General features: G+C 39.6%; 3 protein-coding genes and 2 long non-coding RNA genes across 7 annotated transcripts in view; 2 read left to right on the forward strand and 3 right to left on the reverse strand.

The window, feature by feature from the left end:
• Nucleotides 1-24433, reverse strand: part of LOC143032020 (uncharacterized) — a 322508-nt gene extending 298075 nt beyond the window's left edge. The window contains exon 1 of the long non-coding RNA XR_012967066.1: nt 24353-24433. This is a non-coding gene — a long non-coding RNA (uncharacterized LOC143032020). The remainder of the gene's footprint in view (nt 1-24352) is intronic.
• LOC143032019 (uncharacterized) overlaps nt 1-24945 on the forward strand; it is a 428918-nt gene that overhangs the window by 118507 nt on the left and 285466 nt on the right. The window lies entirely within an intron of this gene.
• On the forward strand, nt 526-3775 carry LOC143032017 (uncharacterized). Its single transcript, XR_012967064.1, has 3 exons — nt 526-1146; nt 1257-1306; nt 3637-3775. It is a non-coding gene; the product is annotated as an uncharacterized LOC143032017 (long non-coding RNA).
• On the reverse strand, nt 3714-19039 carry LOC143032016 (uncharacterized). 3 transcript variants are annotated; one of them, XM_076196486.1, is made up of 6 exons: nt 18203-19019; nt 17759-17807; nt 6481-6595; nt 6193-6299; nt 5114-5348; nt 3714-4171 (listed from the first exon to the last, which is right to left on the reverse strand). In XM_076196486.1, exons 1-4 carry the CDS (start codon nt 18402-18404, stop codon nt 6288-6290), a joined length of 378 nt encoding a protein of 125 aa, XP_076052601.1. In that variant the 5' UTR covers nt 18405-19019; the 3' UTR covers nt 3714-4171; nt 5114-5348; nt 6193-6287. The 3 variants fall into 3 exon arrangements, with proteins under 3 accessions (XP_076052601.1, XP_076052600.1, XP_076052603.1); XM_076196485.1 differs by having other exon boundaries at nt 3932-4171; nt 5114-5334; nt 18203-19009; XM_076196488.1 differs by lacking the exons at nt 3714-4171; nt 5114-5348 and adding an exon at nt 6921-7104 and having other exon boundaries at nt 6276-6299; nt 18203-19039.
• On the reverse strand, nt 14508-17513 carry LOC143032015 (zinc finger MYM-type protein 1-like). The gene is made up of 2 exons (XM_076196484.1): nt 17197-17513; nt 14508-17068 (listed from the first exon to the last, which is right to left on the reverse strand). Exon 2 carries the CDS (start codon nt 16525-16527, stop codon nt 14680-14682), a length of 1848 nt encoding a protein of 615 aa, XP_076052599.1. The 5' UTR covers nt 16528-17068; nt 17197-17513; the 3' UTR covers nt 14508-14679.

Below are 24945 nucleotides of genomic sequence, written 5' to 3' on the forward strand. Positions count from 1 at the left end.
AAAAAATCTTCCTCTGTCTGTTTTGTTCCATAAAGGATTTTTTTTCTCTGCATCAACTCAAGGAATCCAAGTCACGTGGTTCCAGTGTGAGGCTTTGTAGTGTCAGAAGAGATGAAGATATTCTTTTTTTTTTTTTGTTGAAGTTTCGCTATGTCCAAATTTGACTTGTGTGATTGTGATTTTGACAATAAATCATCTAAACATGAGTCAAAGTCATAGCTGTTGTTGTCAAAAAGCATAAAGATGTATTGTTATGTGTTTACATGTCAAAATACATAAAAAAATTCTTTATAAATGATTCATTTGGCTATAAAATGCTGCAAAGTGGGAGTAAATCTGTCTGCCAATTTTTCGAATATATAAGCAGGTAAAATTGACAGTCCACGGATGCCTGGACGATTTACTCCCATATTACTCTCACTTAATTTCTTTTGTGGAAACATTGCTGTTTCAAAAAAAATATATATATATATATATATATTTTAGTTTAATTTTATATAAGAAATACAAAAATAAAATATAGAATTGATATAATTTGCTCTAATATTTACTGCCATCTTAAAAGTTTCTCTGGTCGTATGCCTTCCTGTTTGCAGATTTGATCACCTCTGCATACTATATTTTTGAAACATGTGTTATGGCAGTAGTGTAGGTTTACACTACCACAACATATTCCTAGCCACCTCAATCCCTACAGTTGTGATGCTATGTGCTAAAGCCTTGATTATTTGGTAGTGGTATCTCGTATAGCACATAATATGCTGCATGGCCCTATGCAACCACCAGAACAGTGAATAATAGGTGAATTACTGAATTGGCATCATCGGCCGATGGCGAATCCCTTTCTAAAAAAAATGCAGATTTTCGCATATGCTGATTCACCAAAAAAGTGACTATTCTTGCCTATGCCGATTAATCAGCACACCCCTAGATGTATGTAGCAGTATCAGCTGATGAGTAAAGAAAATCAATATCTGTGTATTGCTAAAACAGAAATAATTTATGTCTACAGGAGTATTAGCTGAAGTAATTTTTTTTTTTCAAACAGGAGCCAGCTTCTGCATTATCATGCTTCATGCATCATTGTACAACATAGAAAGTATTTTAGGTTCCAAGGATGAACCATTTGAACTGCAAATGGAACAGGTATGTATGCATCCCTTCACTCACATTATAGCCAGCTCATCTTTTGTAATTAAACAGAATGAATAGAGAGAAGAAGAAAAAAGTATCTAATGCTAGATTATTCTCCCCAGGTTTGAGGCAGTCAGGAATCCTTTTCACCACATTTGATAAACTCAAGAGGGTTGGTGCATCACATCTCAGTTTGACTGGATGGGGTGGTGCGAGAGGTAAATGCAAGGGTGGTGGGTCAGGGATTGGAGATGGTTAAAGAAAATGGAGAAAAGTGGGAGGTGAGCCAGCTGTTGTTTGCGGACGACACTGCGCTTGTAGTAGAATCAGAGGAGTAATTGAGGAAGTTGGTGACTGGAAGTGAGCATTAAGGGAGAGCGACTGGAGGAAGTGGATAGTTTTAGATACTTGGGTGTGAATATGGTAGGAAAGGGTGGAGTAGAGGTGGAGGTAGAATGTAGATTGAGAGAAGCAAGTAAATGTCTTGGTGGATTAAAAAGTGTAATGAGAAATAGACATTTGGGAATGGATGCTAAGAGGAGATTGTATGAAGGAGTGATTGTGCCAACAGCACTGTATGGGGCAGAAACATGGAACATAGAGAGGAAGAGAGAAGGAGTTTGAATGTGTTTGAGATGAGGTGTCTGAGAAGTATGATAGGGGTTATTAGTCTGGATAGAGTGAGAAATGAGGAGGCGAGGAGAACAGGGGTGGTAAGGGAGTTGGGAGATAGGGTTGATGAAAGAGTATTAGGATGGTTTGGACACATGGAAAGAATAAGTAAAGAAAGACTAGTAAAAGAGGTACGGAAGGCAGATGTGGAGGGAGTGAACATGAGGGGGCGACCTAGGATGAGATGGATGGATGGGGTGAGAGGGGCTTTGGGGAAGAGGGGAATGTCTGTTGAGGAAGGATGGGAGAGGACAGAAGACAGGGGTGAATGGAGAAGGGTTGTATATGGATGATATTGTGATGCATGAGGTGGAATGGGTGGAGGGATGGGGGGTGAGGTAGTAGGCGTGAGAAAAATTTGATGCAGCCCGAAGGGATTTCTCCCCATCTCCTTTTCTGCATGGGGGGATGGGTGGGGCTCGCCGATTTAATGAAGTGGCCTTAATGTGGATGTGCTGTGTCTTGCGACACTGCCTCTGACCCAGGGCAGTGGACAGGATGCAGGGAAGACCCATCATCCAGGAGGTGCCAAGATAAGAGGGAGGGTGGAGGGGAGTGGAGTGTATTTCAGGTTGGAATGGGTGGGAATGGTTTTTATGCCTTTTTCTTTTTGGCTACCTTCCTTATAAGGGGAGAAAAAGCCTTTGGTATATGTATGTATGCACAAGGGATAGCCAAAGTCAAAGGCATAAATCCACTCCCACCCATTTCATCCCCACATACTCCACTCCCATTCACAACCCCTCCCTCCCTTCCTCTTTTCTTGGCTCCTCATGGATGATGGGTCATCCCTGCATCTCACCCACTACCCTGGGTCAGAAACAATGTAGCAAGACACAGCACATCCACAGTAGGGCCACTTTATTTAATCGGCGACACCCCCTCATTCAGAAAAAGACAAGACGGGGGGAAAATCCCTTTGGGCGGCATCAAGATATCATTCACACATACTCCCTCACCCCCCACCCACTCCTTTCCATGCATCGCAGCATCATCCATACACAACCATTCTCTACTCACCCTTTGTCTTCTACCTTCCTTCCCCATCAGACATTCCCCTCTTTCCCAATGCTCCTTTTACCCCGTATCCATTTCATCATCCTTGGTCGCCCCTTCATGTTCACTCCTTCCACAACTCTTTTACTAATCTTTCTTCACTCATTCTTTCCATGTGTCCAACAAACCCTCCCAACACTCTTTCATCCACCCCAGCTCTCCTTGTTTCTCACTCTATCCACCCTTGTCACCCCTACCATATTTCTCAGGTGTTTCATCTCAAACACATTTAAAGTCTTCCTCTCTTATGTTCCATGTTCCTGCCCCATACAATGCTGTCAGCAAAATCACCCCTTCGTACAATCTCCTCTTTGCATCCATTCCCATACGTCTATTCAGGTAGCAGTATATTGCCAAAAACATATCCCTTCTTGAAAATCTTCATGCACGAGATCCATCCTACACTGACGAGTGGTCACAGATGCAGATATATTCAACCGTGAATCATTTTTTGATGCTCCACCTCCATTTTATGTTATGACACATGCAAAAAACAAAAAATCGAAATTCAGACTATGCCAGCATTTGAGCGAAACACTGGGCTAACAATTTATGGGTTAAGCTGTTATTAGACAACATCCAACATATGTTAAAGCAACTTGGTGCCTCCCCACACACACACACACACACAAAGAATAGGTCTTAAAAAAAACTTTAACAATGCATAATGTTAATTGTTACTGACCCCATCTCCCAACTCCTTTTCCACCCCACTCTCCTCATCTCCTCGTTTCTCATTCTATCCAGCCTAGTAACCCCTATCATACTTCTCAGGCACCTCATCTCAAACACAGAATTATGAAAGGGATGGAAATTCTCGATAGAGATGACTTGTTCAAGTGGGACAGAGGAGAAACAAGAGGACATGAAAAGAAACTAAAGAAGGACAGTTACAGAAGAGACCTGAAAAAGAATAGCTTCCCACATAGAGTGATTGATGTCTGGAACAAACTAAACAGAGAAACATTGAGTGCCAAAACTATACACGATTTTTAGAATAAACTGGATGCGGAGAAATACGAAAACAGGTCACTACAAGCATAGTTCTCATCCTGTAAAATACAACTAGGTAAATACAAACTCCTCCTCTCTTACGTTGCATGTTTCAAGCCCATACAGTTCCGTAAAACTAAGAATACTTGGAGTAAAAAAAACACTTCATTGAAGATGCTACATACAGTATATATCAAAGTTTCAAAACAACTAATGAATTTATTTATCCACTGGTGTCCTCCTCCTTCAGCTGCTCACACAGTTCAAGCAGCTGAGTCGCTCCCGTAACTTCTGGAGACGCTGCAGATAATTCTCCCTGCAAATAGAATTTTTTTTAAGAATTTTGCTCAATAGTTTTGTCATAACAAATGAAATCTTAAAGAAATGGGAAACAGATGAAATAGTTCAAATATGGCAAGACTGGGACAAATCAGACTAGTAGATTTACATGTGAGCAGAAACAACTATGCAAGTTTTAGCAATAAAAATACAAACTATATGGCTCTATAAAAAAAAAAAAAATCACCACTTTCAACAATTGACAGATTGCACTATTAACCTCTTCAATACAAGTCGAATACTCATGCACAGCTGCCTGACTGATATACGATGATACATCACAATGCACTCATTATAAGATATAAAGTTATGGCTGTAATACTTGTTCTCTTCTACCCTGAATGTGGATAACCACAGAAAACAAGATCAAGTCTGTCTACAGAATACATGGGGTCACTCAGTTACAATTACAAAATAGATATAATCAGGACCCTGACACCAGTATCCTCATATACATTCTCATGCCTCATGATGCCGACACCAGCGTCGTCATCATATGCTAACTGTTAATCTCGTTAACACTGGCACACTTTACAGGATCTTATCCCAGGAAACACATTGGTATTTTATACATAAGAGGCTCCCAAGTACACTCCATAGTAGAGGCTTTCATTTGAATGGAGTTTGCACTGAAGTTAGACAAGAATATATCTTACCCAAACCCTGCATGAGTGTCTGAAATTATTCTGTACAAATCTTCCAAGTCCACCATGGCCAACATTTCCAAACAAGTCATTACTTTCGCATGACAATTATCATCATCATCATCTGGCAATCAAAATATGTTCTCAAGAACTACCTTTAACCATTACCTGCATCACTTTACCAGAAACTACAAACACTCCCACTTGATATACACCTGTTATTACTGCTTTGGCTACCTCTCTTGTAAGGGGGAAAAAGCTCCTGAACTACTTACATCTGGTAAAGTGACTGTGTTGACCACTGGGTGTTGATGCGTCCATGGTGTCCAGGGTCCCTGACGTATTGATGGGAAGTCTGTGTCTTGATATTTGCGGAGACGCTCCACTGGGTACCCTGATCGCCCACGCATGCATGCATGTACTCGACCCATTTTGCAACTAGCTCCTCCCCATTCAGGTCATGGGTGTTTATGTACCTACTCCTCTCCTCCATTTACTGAAACCATAGATCTAAATAGTAATATGCCATGAGTAGAAAAAAAAAAATAATGACAATAATAAATCCAGAAACAAATTGTCAAGATTGTATATTCTAGTTACATTTTCTTTAGAAATATGTCTCAGTCATAATCAAATTGTAAATAGATTTCTTGGTTTGCTCAATTACTATGCTGCAGGACATGTGGGGTGCATGGGGCAATGTTCCCTCTAAGCTGTGTGCATGTGCATGCATGCACACACGTTTTACAAATGGTACACAAAGGAAAAAATGTGCGCACACAAGATTTTCAAGATGAAATTGAAATTTTCTAATTAAAGAAATTAATTGTATAATTTCATAACAATGTAAAACAAAAGAAAGTTGATTTGGAGAATTGATCAATTTCATAAAATGACATGTCTTGAGATCCTTTGTATTGTGTTCTGCAGTCAGTATGGTGACCCACATAAGAACACACTTTGCAAAGAAGGCAAAATTTGCACACAACCAAATTTCTGTGCTCACTCACAGCAAAGAATTAATATGGAACATTGGTGTGCGGGCAGGGTTTTAGAAATTAATTCTCTGCGAATGTCATTAAATATAAAATCTAATTCAGGCTAACACCAGACAATTTTATCAAGCTAAGAAGAACTCCAGCTCTTCAAAGGGAAGAAAATTACTTTTTTCAATAATGCAGGTGACAGTGTTTTTGTTACAAGGGATTAGGGGGGAGAGCTGTTACTGTTCCAGGAGTATGAGGGTCTTAGGTTTGCCACTGCTACAGGTGTGGGGCCCTCATGCTTTACAATGTTCCTGAGTTTAAGCTCCAATGTAAAAGAGGCTACTACCTGTTGCAAAAGTCAAACTTACAGTACTCTGCCTTTATGCAAGGTGATCGATGCCTCCGAGGTTTTAGGTACACCGCCACGCCAGGGTTGTTGTTGGCAAAGTTGATCAAATCCTTCTCAATATAATCTCTGCAATAAAACAAAAAATGTCTACAGTGGATAATATGAAGAAAAATGGGATCACATGAAGAATTGTCACCCCAGTCTTTGACAGGGTGACAATTCTTCATGTGGGCCATGCTGGGTTTACGATTCTTCAGTTGTACAAGTTGAAAACAATAAGCAGAATGCTCAATCAACCTAAACTAACAATCTTTATTCCATTGTTGATATTTGGCATACTGGGGTGACAATTCTTCAGGTGGGATCTCACGGGGTGACAATTCTTCATGTGGGCGTTCTGGGGTGACAATTCTTCATGTGCCCTGAAAAATGTAACATTTGCAAAACTTGTTGGTCCATATTGGATGGAGGCTGTTAATGGCTGCCTCATGACCATGGGTCTTCTGCAAGAGAGAGAGACCAATTGATTGATCTCAATACAATGTACACAGGACCCCCATCAATGTGGAATTTATGAGAGTTATTTCAAAGCAATGAACAAAAAAAGGTAATAACCATTGGAAGGTGCCAAAATAGTTCTCAACACCCCCTAAATGATCAAAAATCATTTAAAAGAAACTATTTTCGACACAAAATGTGGACTGTTACATCTATGAGTATGCAAAAGATAAGAATATGTGAACCTACAGTTGTGGAACAGCATGTGTTGTGGGGGGGAGGGGTGTGTGTCATCTTTACATGCAGCCTTTAGTTTAATTTTCTTTATTATTATTTTTAACATTTATAAGCAGAGCAAAACTGAGATGGGCTGGACATGTGGCACTTATGGAGGACCATAGAACTCCAAAACGAGTAATGATGGGTAGAATGCCTGGAAAGAAGAATTATATTTATTATAAACATATCCATCACTATGTCATGAATTAGTCAAAACTTACAAGAATGTTAAAATGGATCTTGTACCATTACTTTTCATTCATTCACAACCACCTGCCTTGAATCTAACTGAATCTTTATTCCCTTTGTATCCACGTTAAATTAAACAACTCCCACAACATAGTAACAGCAAGGAAAATATCCCTTGTATGAGAGGATGTATATTTGTATGGTGAAGACCAGCCTACTGCTCACTACAATGCATATGTCCTGGGGGCATTCAGTCAGAGCTCATTATGAGATAAAATGGGAGGACTGTAAACATATACGACAGCAGTCTGTACAATACTCCCCATGATGTTTGGGGGGGGACACTTTTGGTGAAAAGAAGGTAAAGCAAATTCCCACTACCGTAATGCACTTTCAATGCAGGATTTATTCATCATGAGTTGTGTGTATGAACATTGTTTTGTGGATGAATCTTACACATGAGTCGTACTAGTGACCATCAGATGTGGAAGGTGGTGGTGTGGTGTGTGTGTGTGTGTGTGGGGGGGGGGTTCAGCACTTTTCAACTCGCCCCAGGGTGGCACTTACCCATGTTGGTAAATTGCCAGTTTATAGTAAACATAAATCGTACAGTTTCTGTTTGAAAGGCCTACACCCTTCCATGAGCCGCCTATGGGTGACTTCACCACTTTGCAAATTTATAATGGTTTACAACTGTGTGTGTGTGTGTGTGTGTGTGTGTGTGTGTGTGTGTGATTTACCATGGTCTTTGGATCACGTGTTGAACTCATGACCGACAGTTATTTCCTTCCCAGAAGAGAGCTCAGAGCTCATATATGACCAATCTAGGTGTGTGTGTGTGTGTGTGTTTACCACCACCATGATTCGGTGCATGGTCTTGAATCACATCTTGGAATCAGGATCAACAGTTATTAACCTCCTGGATGAGAGCTCAGAGCTCATATGAGTGATCTATAGGTAATACTGTGACCTTACACGCAAACACATACACACACACCCATCTCCCCACCCACAAGAGTTGGAGTAACACCCTGCAGTGCAGTGATACTGAAATTATTTCAGCCCTGAGCAGGAGTCAAACACGGACTGCCGTAGTGGCAGGCATGAACTCTAACCACAGTGCCACGAGGTGTAATAATAATAAATAATAATAATAATAATAGGTTTATTGAGATAGCAGTGATACACTGACAATAATACAATTGAGTACTTTTATGAGTAATATAGTAATTATAAGAGTGATATACATACATACATATACCAAGGCCTTTTCCCCCTTCCAAGGGAGGTAGCCAAAAAGGGAAAGGCATAAAAACACTCCCACCCATTTCATCCCTAAATACACTCCACACCCCTCCCACCCTTCCTCTCATCTGAGCACCTCCTGGATGACGGGTCATCGCTGCACCCTGCCCACCGCCCTGGGTCAGAAGCAGTGTCGCAAGACACAGTACATCCACAGCAAGGCCGCTTCATTTAATCGGCGACCCCCCCTCTCCGTCCCCCTTTGCATATAAGGCGAGGACGGGGAGAAATCCCTTCGGGCTGCGTCAAAATTTACTCACACATACTACCCCACCCCCCACCCCCCCGCCCATTCCTCCTCATGCAGTCACAACATCATCCATATACAACCATTCTCCACTCACCTCTGTCTTCCGTCCTCTCCCTTCCTTCCTCAACAGACATTCCCCTCTTCCCCAAAGCCCCCTTCACCCCATCCATCCACCTCATCCTAGGACGTCCCCTCATGTTCACTCCCTCCACATCTGCCTTCCATACCTCTTTTACTAGTCTTTCTTCACTCATTCTTTCCATGTGTCCAAACCATCCTAATATTCTTTCATCAACCCTATCTCCCAAATCCTTTTTCACCCCTGTTCTCCTCCTCACCTCCTCATTTCTCACTCTATCTAGCCTAGTAACCCCCACCATACTTCTCAGACACCTCATCTCAAACACATTCAAACTCCTTCTCTCTTCTTCTCTTATGTTCCACGTTTCTGCCCCATACAGTGCTGTTGGCACAATCACTCCTTCATACAGTCTCCTCTTCGCATCCATTCCCAAATGTCTATTCCTCATTACACTCTTTAAACCACCAAGGCATTTACTCGCTTCTCTCAATCTACATTCTACCTCCACCTTCACTCCACCTTTTCCTGCTACCCTTGCACCCAAGTATCTAAAACTATCCACTTCCTCCAGTCGCTCTCCCTTAATGTTCACTTCCAGTCTACTGCCACTTTCACCCCTTGTACATCTCATCACCTTACTTTTACCCACATTTATCTTTAGCTTTCTTCTATCACATACTCTCCCAAACTCTGCCACCAGCTTCCTCAATCCCTCCTCTGACCCTGCCACAAGCGCAGTGTCGTCCGCAAACAACAGCTGGCTCACCTCCCACTTTTCTCCATTTTCTTTAACCATCTCCAATCCCTGACTCACTACCCTAGCATTCACCTCTCGCACCACCCCATCCATGTATAAGTTGAAAAGCCAGGGCGACATAACGCATCCTTGACGAAGTCCCACCTTTACTTCAAACCACTCACTCTCTCCATTTCTAATCCTAACACATGCTCTACTACTCTCATAAAAACTCTTGACAGCTCCCAAAAGCTTTCCTCCTATCCCATAAATCTGCATAACCTCCCACAGTGCCTTTCTGTCTACCCTATCATAAGCCTTTTCCAGATCCATAAAAGCCCAAAAAACATCCTTCCCCTTTCCTATAGCTTTCTCACATATCTGTCTTACCACAAAGATCTGATCTACACAACCTCTACCCGTCCTAAATCCACACTGTTCCTCACCAATTACTCCTTCTGTTCCTCTCCTAATCCTCTCAATTAAGATCCTCCCATACGCCTTCCCTACTACACTCAACAGGCTAATCCCTCTGAAATTACTACATTCACGCTTGTCCCCTTTTCCCTTGTAAAGAGGAACTATACAGGCACTACTCCAGTCCTCCGGTACTCTACCCTCTCTCCAGCAAACATTAAATAACCTCACCAACCAGTCCACCATCACTGAACCTCCCTTTTTCAGACATTCTGCATGACATCCATCCAGACCAGGTGCCTTACCTGCTTTCATCATCTTTACAACTGCCTTCACCTCATCCTTCCTTATTTCTCCTCCATTCTCCTCACTCATCACTCTCATTTTCTTCGCATTTCCCACTGCAGCTATCTTTCCTTCCCTATCCTCCTTCACATTCAGCAACTCCCTAAAATATTCTGCCCATCTTCCCCTCACTGCCATCTCTTCCATTATCAACTCTCCATCTGTACCTTTTACCTTTTCTTCCCTACTTGATTCGCCTCCTCTTCCTCTCTTAATTTCTATCCAAAACATCTTTTTATTACTTTCAAAATTTTCTGTCATACTCCTACCCCATTTCACATCTGCTCTCCTCTTTGCCTCCTTTACCTTTTGCTTTACTTCTCTTTTCTTTTCTTTGTATGTCTCATATGACTCCCCTGTCCTCTTTTGTAACCAAACTGTGAATGCTCGCTTCTTCTCTTCTACAACCTTCTTTGTTTCCTCATCCCACCATTCACTACCCTTTCTTCTATTTCCCCCTGTCCTTCTTGTTCCACACACCATCCTTGCACACTTTAAGACTCCCTCCTTGAACCATCCCCATTCCTCCTCCACACCCATCTCTGCTCTATCCTTTACTCCCTCCCACTCCTCCTTCAGCTTCTTTTCGTACTCCTTCTCCTTTTCCTTTTCATTCAAGGAGTTCACTCTAAGAACCTCCCTACCTTTTGTCCCTTTCCTCCTTCTCCATCTATCCTCCACTCTCAGCTTACCTTCCACCAAAAAATGATCTGATATTCCCCCACCCTCTCCCCTTAGCACATGTACATCCTTAACTCTTCCTATCATAATCCTATTTACCACTACATAATCCATTAGCGCTCTATCTACCACCCTTCCCTCCACCACCCTCTCCCATATGTACTTATGCTTGACTTTCTTCCGAAACACTGTATTTGCTATCAACAACTCTCTTTCTAGACACATTTCCACCATCAACTCTCTACTACGATTCTTTCCTGGAACTCCACACTTCCCAACCACTCCATCGACTGGACCATTTCCCACCCTAGCATTAAGGTCTCCCAGTACTATTACATTGACATTTCTTCCTAAACCCTCTATGCATTCATTTAAATCTATCCAAAAGGCCTCCCTTTCTTCCATGCTCTTCTCACTGCCAGGCCCATATGCACTTACAAAGACCCACATCTCCTTTCCCAGTTTCACCTTCATCCACATTATCCTTGAGGAAACCTCCTTCCACTCCACTACCCCTTTACCTATCTCCTCACTTACTAGAATAGCCACCCCTTCCCTCCCTCGCCCTCTCTTCACTCCTGATAACCTCCCACTTACACTCCCAAACTTACACTCACCCTTCCCTTTCAACTTAGTTTCACTCAAAGCCAACACATCCAACTTTCTTCTCACAAACATACTACCTATCTCTTCCCTTTTACTCTCATCTGTACCACATCCACGCACATTAAAAGACCCAAACCTTAGGGTGCTGGCCCGAGGCCCTCCAGCACCCCTTATGCCTTTCCTTTGCTTTTTAGGATATTGCCCCTTGGGGCTACAGGGAGAAGGATGCCTAGTCCCTCTCCCCGTCCCTTTCTTCTCGCCTCTTACGATCCAAGTGGGAAACTTGGTGGCAGTATTCTTTTCCCCCACCACAGTGTATTTACCTAGTTGTATTTTACGGGAAGGGGAGCTATGCTCGTGGTGTCCCGTCTTCATATCTCATTTTATCTAAACTATTTTTAAATTCATGTATTGTTTTTGCACACACCACTTTCTCATCTAACTTGTTCCAACTGTCTATTACTCTGTGAGGAAAGCTGTTCTTTTTCAAATCTCTTCTATAGCTGTCTTTTTTAATTTTCTTTCCGTGTCCTCTTGTATTTCTGTCATCCCATTTTACCAGATTCTCTCTATCAGTAATTTCTATGCCTTTCATGATTCTGTAAATAGCTATCAAATCTCCTCTCTCTCTTCTTTGCTCTAGTGTCTGTAGTTCAAGTTTTGCTAGTCTCTCTTCATGTGTGTGTGTATTTACCTAGTTGTATTTTACGGGAAGGGGAGCTATGCTCGTGGGGTCCCGTCTTCATATCTCATTTTATCTAAACTATTTTTAAATTCATGTATTGTTTTTGCACACACCACTTTCTCATCTAACTTGTTCCAACTGTCTATTACTCTGTGAGGAAAGCTGTTCTTTTTCAAATCTCTTCTATAGCTGTCTTTTTTAATTTTCTTTCCGTGTCCTCTTGTATTTGTCATCCCATTTTACCAGATTCTCTCTATCAGTAATTTCTATGCCTTTCATGATTCTGTAAATAGCTATCAAATCTCCTCTCTCTCTTCTTTGCTCTAGTGTCTGTAGTTCAAGTTTTGCTAGTCTCTCTTCATGTGTGTGTGTGTGTGTGTGTGTGTGTGTGTGTGTGTGTGTGTAAAGACCAGATATATAGTGCTGCTGGAGATCCTGTGCAAGTGGGTGGCTCTCTTTTCAGTACCTTTTTTTTTTCTAGAAATGCACATCTATGCAATATAGCAATAGAAAATTAAATAATAACTTTGTAAATTATAATACATCAACACAATATCTTTTTCTTTGCAGAAATCAATAACAGAAAAAAAGGCTACAAGTGACACTAATGAACATAACAACTATGACTGCTTGAGATACCATCTTTGTTGTGATAGATGCAAAGGTCAAAGAAATACAAGTATGATATATTCGTCTAACCTTACCAGCATTTAGTAATGTGGTACATGTAATTCTAGAGGTCATCATGGTTGTTGTCATTATCAGGGATGTTGATGGCCTGTTTTGTCATCCGATTTGACTGCTAGGGGTAGAGTTTCATAGCTTGAAGAAAATCATGAAGGATTACAAAGGCGGAGCATGCTGAAAGGAGACCTTTTGGTCCATAACTAGGTTGGATGCAAAACAATATATATATATATATGAATGATAAAAAAATATATAGAATAAAAATTATACTAATATAAAACAATATAAATAATACACAGGTATAAACAAACAGGTAAATAGTAATAATAAACTGATATATAAGTAATAAATATGGAAATCAAACAAATAATAACAAACAAATAATCAAATAATATAAAATAAATGGCAGTCATTACAGCACCTTGCTTATATGTTTATCTAAACAAATCTTAAAGCTTCGAACTGAACTCCATCTCAGTTCCTTAGCACTGTTTTAAAAATATGTAGCTTGGTGACATCACTTGGAGAGGGAGAACACCCGGTACACACCATCAGCACCATTGTCAAACTGACACTGACAGGACTGGAGAGAAGACAATATGGCATCTCGAACCTATTGTCACAACTCCACTCAGTAGTGTATTTGCTTAAAACATTTTTTTCTTATTGATCTCCACCAAGAAAAGCATATACTACATTGATGTATTACAAGTTACAAAAGTGAATATTTAATTTTCCATTGTTATATAGGTGAGTAGTTCCAGAAAAAAATAGACATCTTTATTTGCTTGATAATTATACTTATTTTATGGTCACTAGCTAGTGCACACCATATGGAACCATTGATTGACATACATTGGGCCCACTGGATATAGAAACAATGATAATGGGGATGGCAGGATTTGGTTAAGTCCTGCAGGGTTCTGGCATCTTTTAAAATGATCACAGCACCCCTGGTAAAGACAATCCAGTTCTATTCCAGTATCACACATATGCGTTTTACAAAAAAAAAAAAAATCATTTAAATGATTTTTTTTCTATAGGATGATTATGTTAGGTTAGGCTAGAATATATTAGGTTAGGAGCTATTGTAGATTTCATGTTATATATCCATGTTTGCATGTTTCTGGAACTTATCCTTTTCTTTTTGCATCTGAAAGATCTATTTCTCCTATAGAATGGTTATGTTAGGTTAGGAGTTACTGAAAAACAAGTTTCATGTCAAATATCCTTGTTTGTGCGACTCTGGAATCTATTCCTTTTTACAATTTTTCAGCCTGAATGTTGAATTGCAATTTTCTCAAAATCCAATCACTTTTTTCATCTTAAAGACTTAAAAGAAACCTGTTCTGCATATCTTTATTGTATACCACACTCCTGGAGAGTAACAGTATAGTTTTGTTATAAAACCATAAACGCAGGGCCGTTTCTAGCTTTGTGGGGGCCCTAGGCAAAAGTTAGAGAGATAGACAGGTTGGTATTTCATTTATACCTGTAAAGTTTGCCAAACAGTAATTAAACGACTTTTATATCTTTTGATGGTGTTAAAGGATGCAAGTAACTATTACACCATCTTTATTTATTTAAACATTTATTTTAACTTAACATCAGTCTCTGAATACAAACCACACTTCAAAATATTGGTAACTTAACATCAAAGTCTCTGAATACAAACCACACTCCAAAATAGTAGTAACTTAACATCACAGTCTCTGAATACAAACCACCAACTGCATTGTATTGGGCTCAAAATCTCTGCTTTCTGGCTTTTTTACTAGCAAAATCATCAATGATGTCTTCATACAACACGTCTTTCCCCACTTCATGGTTGATGCTGATTATTGCAAGAACACTGAGTCGCTCCTGCCCCATAGATGATCTTAAATAGGTCTTGATGAGTTTCAGCTTCGAAAAGCTCCTCTCTGCTGAGGCCACAGTCACAGGCAGAGTACAGGCAATTCTCAGTGCAACCCACAGATTGGGATACAATTCCTCAAAATGTTTTTTGTGGATAAAGGTGAGGAGCTCAAGAGCAGTCATTTCGTCTGAGGGCAAACTTGGTAAGTGCTTAACTTCCATAGCCAGTTCCTTTCCATCAATGTCACTTTCATTTCCAGAGGTTAATGTCTTGCATAGTTTGTCACACTGGTTGTTCAATGACTGATCATCCAGTTTCTGGAAATTAAGCAGCATTCCAAATTGGTCTCTTACTTCACTCAGAGTTTTAAATCTATCAGTTAAGGATTGAATGGTAGTGTCAACAACAACATTAAAGAATGTCATTTCTAGCCTCTTCATTGCATCTGCAATGGGCTCATCTGCGGCCTCATAAGCAAAGTGTCTTTTTGTACTTCTTAATCTCTTTTCTTTGAGTACAGCCTCTACATTCATTTCCTCACACATATCTTTAGCAGAGACTTGAGCTGAAGTGAACCCAATTCTTCTGTAGTTAGTCAGAGATGTTTTCGCTTTAGTAAGGAGATCAACTGCCACATCAAGCTGCATTTTAGGAGACTGCAGGAGCTTACTGACATGGTTCACAATGTGTAGAATGTCATACCATATGACTGTGCAAATGATAAATCGGTATGACCCCACCTCTTCTGCCAGACTTTGGGCTTCAACCTTGGTCAGAGGATCAGACATTTCCCTGACCTTCAACAAAGCTTCCCTTATATTAGAGGCCTGATACCGCACAGCTTCTATGCTATTAATACGGCTCTCCCATCTTGTGTCACTCCAGGTCTTGAGTGCAACAGTGACATAATCTTTTAGGATTGCCCATCTTTGTGGTGAGGCTGAAAATAGGTTGTACAGTAACTGAACAGTGCCGAAATAGCTAGTGGCATCTATTGAAGCTGTTGCTGCATCAGATATCATCAAGTTTAGGGAATGTGCTCCACATGGAACATAGAGTGCACGAGGGTTCTTCTCAAGAAGTCTGGCTTGAACTCCTTTGTTTCTCCCTTTCATGTTGGCACCATTATCATATGATTGTCCTCTGCAATCTTCAAGGAGAATATTCAGTTCCGTCAATTTCTTTATAATTAGAGATGACAAACCAAGACCTGTTGTTTCAGAAGCTACAAGGAACCCCATAAAATGTTCCTTAATTTCTGGTTTCTTATCCATTTTGACAGTCCTTATGACGACTGACATCTGTTCTTGATGGCTTACATCGGGAGTACAGTCCAAAATAATTGAATAATATTCGGACTGTTTAACTTCAGTCACCATTGTGTCCATTATTTTAGTACTGATTGAAGCAATAAGTTCATTTTGGATGATATTTCCAAGGTAGCTGGAATGACTGAACTGGCCACTCTCAACACGCTCAATGTGCTGCTTCATGACAGGATCAAATTTAGCAAGCAGCTCCACCTCTTTTAGAAAATTCCCATTATTCTGCTGGTGTAACGTGTTTGATGAACCTCTAAATGCAAGATTTCTCTCGGCTAAGGATTGGACAATGGCGATTAAGCGAGTCAGGACATCTCTCCAGCGCCTCTTTTCAGCCTCCAATAGTGTTCTTTCAGCTTGGTCTATTGTCTTTCCAGTTTGCAAACGGAGTTGTAAATCTTTCCAGGTTGCCATGTGCGCTATGTGTGCTGGACTGCTTTCATGACTTTTCAAAAGTGTGCCTATGTTTTTCCAGTCTGTCAGTCCTTCTGTCACTAACTTTTGTTCTTTGGTTGAAAATAATTTACAACAAAAGCAATAGAGAGCATTTTTTTTTTTTTTTTTTTTGAGTAGATAAGCCAAGTCCGCTTCATCTCTTCTCCATTAACCAATGTTCTACAAAAATAATGATAATGAAAACTTCTTCCGTCTTCTTTTTTGGGAAATGTGAAATCAGAACTAATCTGAAATGGCCCTCTATCTACTGCATCCGTTCTAAATGCATCAGACAGAATAGTTGGCCAGTTAGCAGGATCTAGTGGTTTAGAATAAATGGGAGGCTGCTCAGGAGTAGATGATGCCTTCTGTGGTTCTGGGGAATGTGGTGGTCTTGGTGGCAGTACAGCTTCCTGGACAGATCCTGATGAATGTGATGGCACTGGAGCATCCTGTTCAGGAAGTTCAGAATATTCCTCTGGCTTGCTGTCTGGAGCTCCAATATATTTTAGAATTGATCCTGCAAAATTACAAATTTCCTTAGATGATTAGGCGTTAGTCTAAAATAATACTCACCATTCAGAAAACATAATAAAACCAAACTTTAATATGTTTCTTTAAATTATTAAATAAACGATAATGAATTACCTTTTTCTTTTGACCATTTTTCTTCGTCAAATTTCTTTTTCTTTCGTTTCTCTGCTCCGCTGAGATAAATTCGTTTTGATGCCATTACGGGAATGATGATTGGCGAGTCTTAGAGTCTAATGTAGGCCTAGCACAGAAATCTATTAAGTGAAAACCTTATAAATACATGGAATCAATTTTACATACACGATATTCGAGTAGAACAAATATGATTAATTTTATCAGTGTAGGCCTAACACAGATATCTGTAAAGTGTAAACCTTTTAAATACCCCTTAATAAAAATAATTCTACATACACGAAATTCGGGTAGACCTGAAAGGTGAACAGATGTAAAAGGAATTCCAACTTACAGTCACAGAACACACAAACTTACAACGCCTATAGCTAGAAACGGCTCTGCATAAACGCCCACATTCATTCTATACCGGTATATGATATACAAATTCATTAGAGATTACAAATTATATTCTATCTCTGGTAATCGTTTTATGACCGAGTATTCAACCAAATGTCATGATTGATTAAAAATTGGTATAAACACAAATAGGCTGTGAACTTGCCTCATTCCTCTGCTTCCTCCATGGTTTTTCCGACATGCCTCATAGTTGCCTTAAAATAAAGACAATTTGAAAGGCTTAAAATAAATTGGATACTATGTTATCAAAGATAATGATACAACCTCAATGTCATGAAACTGTCACTTGTCAGGAATGAACTGTGGCCAGACCATTGTCTTGCAATGTGGTGAATACAACGTATTACTGTCAGGCCCTACATGTAACACAACCTTCAGACTACCTTGCAATGCCAATGGGTCAGTAACTCAAGTAATTGCCAAATGGCCATCTTCATGAAGCTTTGTTTTTAAAGCTATGCCTATGTCTAATCTTTTCTGAAGGCCAAGGTAGTGCATTTACATGTTCCATGTGTCATGTACATCAAAAACCTACCCCTGCATGCAACAAGTGTACAACATGAGGAACAACTGAATCTATTCAACTCACATGCTTGATGAATAACCCTTACTTCATACGTTTCCCATCCTTGTAACGGATCTGCCTGTTCTCGTACTGCCGCCCTGCGCAATTTCGATTCTCTATGTTTGCTCGGCCAGTAACGATATGACTTTTTCTCCTTTGCAAAGATAAATTTTGTTGGGACCATGTCTACATTAACCTCATCCACAAATACCACTACAGAATACATTTTATCTTCACCTACAATACAGAAAGGTACCCGCTGTCAGATTACTTGCAACTATCAATAAACATGGAAATTTGACAACTTCACCTTCCATGTATAGCACCAAAACCGAGAACTAATGGATGAGGACTAAGAAGTTTCATTCTTGTTCAAGTGACTCCAAGCAATTTATCATATACAGCAACATTCAAAGGCATTGTGATGATCTAGGCCTATATCACATGGCTCCTACAAAATTTTAGTTAGCAACAAGAGTCCAACCCTGCAATTTAGGTTGTGAAAATTAACCCAAGTGTCCATATCACCACAGTAGTGAAGACAAAAATGACAGACAATGGTGAAAAAATGACCAGATGGCATGTCTGGAGATACTGAGAGCTGAAACTACTAACTTCCATTACATGTAAACACACAATTTTTACATGCACCTACTCTAACCAACAGACTTAGTATAGGCCTATATTGGGAGAGGGATAAAAATATGTAAGTGCTCTTCAGATTCATCAAAGGTACATGTACATCATATACCGGGTACATACATGTACTGACACTATTGTTCACAAAATGCATTTTTTATAAACGGGCATGCATGCTCTGATATCACATTGACGTTTACCAATAACATGAATAATAGACGAGAATTTTGCCCATCCAGGTGAAAGAAAAGTTTTAAAATTTAAAGATATCCATCCATAAACATGTAACCTTAAATTAAATGGAGTGCAAAAATGGGATGCAAACCCATTCATCATATGGAGAGAGAAAAAAAAAGAAAAAGAAAAAAAAAACTTAGCTGTGACATCCCTGAACAGGTACAGTGCCAAGCTCACGAGACAATTTGGAAACCCCCATATATTCCTAAATCCTGCAAATTCAGTGGATAGGTAAAAAAAAGCTATTTTCTTGGTGAGCTTGTTTACAATAAGGTAGTAGCAAGATTCATTCTGAAGGATATTCTTAACAACTGCGACATTGTTTCCAACCTTGATGCAGTTGCTACCCTGGTATGTTGAAATCAATCCTAGGTTGCTGCCTAGACTCGCATGTACTTCTTTGTAATGAACACTGCAACAAAAACCAGCTGGAATAGGGCCTGTGAAATGCTTTTTTTTTTTCTTTTACCAGTAACAGCTGCCTGTTCTTCCTTGGGTGAATTGCAGAACATGCTGTACTCAGAAAGGCTTCGAATAACCTGCTGAAGAGGGAACTTGGGTTTTCGAACCAACTTCTTCAACTTCTGAAGGAAGTGTTCAAGTGGGAAGGCTGAGCCATTATTTAAAATGCCAAACAACCTGACATCTTCATGCACATTATAGACAATTTGATCCTTACCATACATGTCTGAAAAATTTTGTACAAACAATAGACTGAGCTCAAGGGCATAATTAGAGTACTGCAATGAAAGTGAAGGACTCAACATAATGTAGATAGCAACAGAAAGCAAAAGGAAGTTTTTGTACATCTCATCAGGTAGCTCGTCAGCTAAAACAACAGGCTCCGTATAAAGTAAGAACTGACGAAATTCAGTAGCTTTCCAACAATCCTTCTCCTGAATTGGTCTGGGTTTTTTGGCAAACTCTCTAGGAACATAGTTCCCCATATTCCATAACAAGTCTGACAAAACTGCAGCAGTCCTTGAACCTAACCTAACACTTCGAGGACTTTTGAACCAAAGATTAAGCAGTCATCTAGTGACACCAAGGCACACAAGGTGGAAATTCAGAGAGGTCTACAAGGGGTGATAGGCCAAGTTGATGCTCTTCATCTGTTTGATGGGCAAATTCATAGTCAGTCCTGTGGGGAGCATCTAGTACCGGAAATGTCATCATCTTCAACCAGACACCGACGCGTTTGCATCTTTGATAGCAGCCACTATAACCAGAATGCCCCTTACAGTTCTTAATTAACAAAGGCTCGGGCTGGTGCATCACAAATGAATGCTGAAATATGAACTGGTATGACTACCATCAAATGTAACACCTTCACGTTGGACAAGTTTCATATCTTCAATGAACGGTTTCAAGAATGCAGACGGAGGATCATTTGGCTTAGAAGAACCATAAAACAACCCTACAATAAATGGGTCTTTGTGAACTGGATGCTCTGGCATGCCTAAAATAGGCCAGAACTGATCAGGTGAACTCTTCCATATTGGCAACCCATCAATGTTAAGCTCAAGTGATAAAGTTTGAGCTGCCAATGATGGATACATTTTCAATCATGAAATTATTCCTGGTTCCAAACCAAAATGATAGTATGACCCACCAGCAACCTCTCTCATACCTGTTACTGTCTCAGTGCGCATTAATGTTCTTGGGTCTTTGGGAAGGTCAGGATGACTTTTCCATAATATGCCAAGAAGGGAATACAGGGCAATGTGTGAAATTTTAAATTTACGGGCCCAGGCCATTCTGCCAAATTTTCACGGATACATTCAGTTTCTCCCACTTCGTCCTCCGAGTCAGATGAAGAATAAAAAATTTCATCTGAAAAATTGATTAACAAACTTCCTGCATAACCATTGTCAAGGTCACCCATATCACCAACCGAATAGCCAACTGCATTCTCATTTGTCGAAATGTAATCATGCAAGGAACCAGTCGTGCCAGTACTTCCACTATTGTATGTCATGGCTGTTTAAATGATCAAAACCTTCTTGAACAAAAAGTGAATGATCATCAGCAATGTTCTCGCAGCTGTCCAGACTATATTCAGATACAGCAGGCATGGTAAAAACTAAAGGCATTTCACTTTCATCATTATTTTCACAGCTATAATCAGCAATTTCCAGAAGATGCCATGAAACCCCAGCTAAAATGATTCCTTCTACGATGAGTCCAATACTCAATAATAGGACACAGGTTTGAACTCGGCTCTAAATCCAAATGCAAACCAATAATATAGTTATGTACGTATGCCAACAAAATATTAAATATATAAAAACCCAAGCCTTGGCATGCTAGATTTAGGCCTAGCGCCTATACTGCAAACACCATTGATCCAATCTCGCTGTCTTTAAGTTTAAGGCAGAGATGCCTAATCCCAGTGACGGGCCCAAAATAGTTGAAATCAAGTGCACGGATGGATGGATGGATGGATGGATGGATTGATGGATGGATGGGGGGGGGCTTTCTTCTGTACCACACAGCAGTCAGCATTAATCAGGGTGACCTAGGCCTAGGCTACATGCATCCCTACATAAACATGTTAAAACTAGAACGCTAGACCCTAGGCCTAGGCTACCTACATGCATCCCTACATAAACATGTTAAAACTAGAACGCTAGACCTAAATAGTTGTTTACGTAGTGTGAATGTACGTACTCTCCAACAGCAATCATAGCAGTGTGACTAATCATTCGGCCAACATAACCTTGCAACATAACTCGCGCTGAGCAAGCATTACCGTCTCGTTGCACGCATGGAAGACACAGGCTTCGATCATGAAGGTATAAACAGGACTAATTCAAATCAGAGCATATAGTAAATTACGATGAATCGTCAAAAGGATGATCCCAAGAACCATAGTGACTAAAAAGGCAAGACGTCCATTACTTTACCAGAGAAAACTTCCAGAATTTGACGTGCTGAAGCAGTTCACTCTCACAGACTGTTCCAAAAATGGCGCATTGGCGGACTGGTTTGGTAGCGCGATTCGAACAGTTTAACAAATTACATGATTTCGCGTAGGTTTGAAATCAAATGTCAATATAAAGGTATTTCAAAATATGAAAAAACCTGTGACTAAACAACTGTAGGACTAGAGGTGGAAAATACGTAGCATGCTTTACCACATTCGGAAACTGTCAGATTTGATCGGCACCCTCCGAGTCGTCATCAGGATCCCCGCGATCGACTGCATGATGACATATTGATGATTGGGATCGAGGCCTAGCTTTAGTTAGGCCTATTTTGAGCGGAATAATTACATTATTTTTACAGTTGATACTACTTACAACCATGTGCCCAGTTAAAATACAGACTACTGGTAGGAATATGTTTCTATTTCAAGACGATAGAGGAACAGGTATAATCGATAAATATGAAAATAGTAGTTTTCAAACTCTGAATAACTTAGACAAATGTATCATTAGGAACATTAAAAACCTGGAGTTTCTCTTTCCGGTCCACTCATGTGCGATATTTTTAATATTGACAACTACTTACTGGACGGTGTCGATCTTTGCATACGGCTAGATTTAGCACCAATTGATTTTATAGTAAAGTGTCCTGATGACAAAAAAAAAAAATGAATTAAGTATTGAAAGATGTAAATTAATACTCGTAGTACCAAAAATCTACCCGTGCAAAGAAGCAACATCTGCTTTGAATACATCATTAATTAAGGGATGGTTCAATCATTGACTATGTCTACCTAAAAACACATGCCAAAACATATATACTCTCACAAGGACAAAATAGTATTATGATGGCTTATATATTTTTCAATATCATTCCTAATTTAGTGTAAAAAGTGCAGGTTGACATGAAGGCCTTCAGCGGATCAATAAATGAAAACGGACTTTATTTCCATCATGCTTTGTTAAGTAATATAGAACTACATATTAATGGGAGAAGTGTATACAGCATTCATTCTAATCTTGAACAAAAAGACTATGCTGATTTATATTTAAATACGTTAACGCATTAGGACCGAGCGCGAATCACCTTGTAACACACGACGACGCTTGTTACAACGAAGGTCGAACCCCGATTGCCTTTAATTTAGAGCCTGAACCTACAAAAGATGGTGTCAATTCCAATTTGAACGGTAATTTAAAAATTCGTATTACCTTTGATAAACCAGTGTCGGGTAATTATACAGTTTGCGTATTTGGCGAATGCAACAGCGTGCTACAATTCGATAGCGACAGGAATGTAGTATTGGAAAGTAGAGGGTAATAATAATGAATGGAGAACAAGTTGACAAAATTGTACGAATTATTCGTAAAAGAGATAATTCCTCAAGACTGCGATATGTAGGTGTATTACCCGTGGAAGATGTACATCATGTACTTTCATCTAATCGGACAAATATCTACTTCATACTTGTGTTACCTCATGTAATAGAAATGAGACATTGGATTGTTGTATGTTTAATAAAAAAATCAATATATGTTTTCGATTTATCTAACGCAAACCTAAAAAAATATGGATTACATTTAAATTATACAAATAAAAAATAATTGTACTTATAGATTACAAAACGGAAATAACTTAGTTTGCGGATATTACTGTTTGGTTTATAAAACATTAAGTCGAAAAGGGATTCAATGTGCAATATTATTGAATTCACGCACATTTTCACCAAGACACGTTTTAAACAACGATAAAAAGTGACTACATTTGTTTATCGACACTTTGGTAATTATTTCCCTCGATGTACATTTATTTACTTTGCCCCTCAAATGATAATTAATGATAGACGTATAGCGCCCTATGACACAATCATGTAGTAATCACGTCGTGTGCAGCGCTCTGGCGAATAGAGAAGAAAGCGCAAATAATAACCTTCCCTCCAAGAAAAGGAGAGGGTCGTGAGCTTTCATTAGGCTTACTATACTCTTTTCACTCGAATTCCTTCACTCTGATATGTTATACAAGACTGGTTCTACTTGGGTTTTTACATACGGAATCTCCAGCTCTACTTCAGTCTTGACGACATGCAAGATCTCCGAGAGCAAATGTTATGGACAAATACACATCTTGGAAGACTTGGACATCCCTAGAACCGAGAGATGTGCAAACATGAGTAATTTGTAGCTTCCCGTTTTCGCTCTCGTTCAGTATGCTATTCGAAAAATGTCCTTATACATTGCGACAATAGATGCGACCTATATGTAATCAGCACTATTACTTAACGTTTTACTTCCAGTTGTAAATGAAATGATAAAAAGAACTGGGGACAAACTGAATACATGGACGAAGGAAGGACATCGTGTTCACACTAACAACATTACAGTGGGAAGTCATGGAAGAAATACGAGCAGCTATCACAAAACAAGTTGACGACATCGAGAAAAATGTGAGGAGGAGACTATCGAAGAAGAGCCTTCCTTTAGAATAGACGACGTCGCGTCGGCAAAACTACTGATCCTAAGTAGGCTCAATACAAGACTGAAGCGTAGCCAATGTGTTTTCTCAAAAGCCCACGTTCACAATGAGTTCAAGGTGAAGAAAATCAATCTAGGAGAAATGGAAGAGAAAGACGATGAAGACGATAATGATATCATATAGTTAGGTAATCGCTACCAACAAATGTATGCTTATCGTGTTCTAACACATTTATAGGTATTGAGATATCTAACTTATGTCTAATTTAAATCATGACACATTTTGTACGTGTAGTTGAACGTATTGTAACACATGTAATCTTATCAACAAAATAATATTAAGGTCACCCTTAATTTTCATATCCTAAATTATCTAAAGAGAAGAAACAAGAAATCTGTCTGTTCCCCAACCTTCTACGACATGCGCGAACGCGGGCGGAACGTATGTACGATGACGAAGTAATTTTTACCCCTTACTTCTTCCAACCGTGA

This window comes from Oratosquilla oratoria, chromosome 12 (assembly GCF_046742065.1).
Source record: "Oratosquilla oratoria isolate Oo_2021 chromosome 12, ASM4674206v1, whole genome shotgun sequence".
NCBI classification, from domain to species: domain Eukaryota; kingdom Metazoa; phylum Arthropoda; class Malacostraca; order Stomatopoda; family Squillidae; genus Oratosquilla; species Oratosquilla oratoria.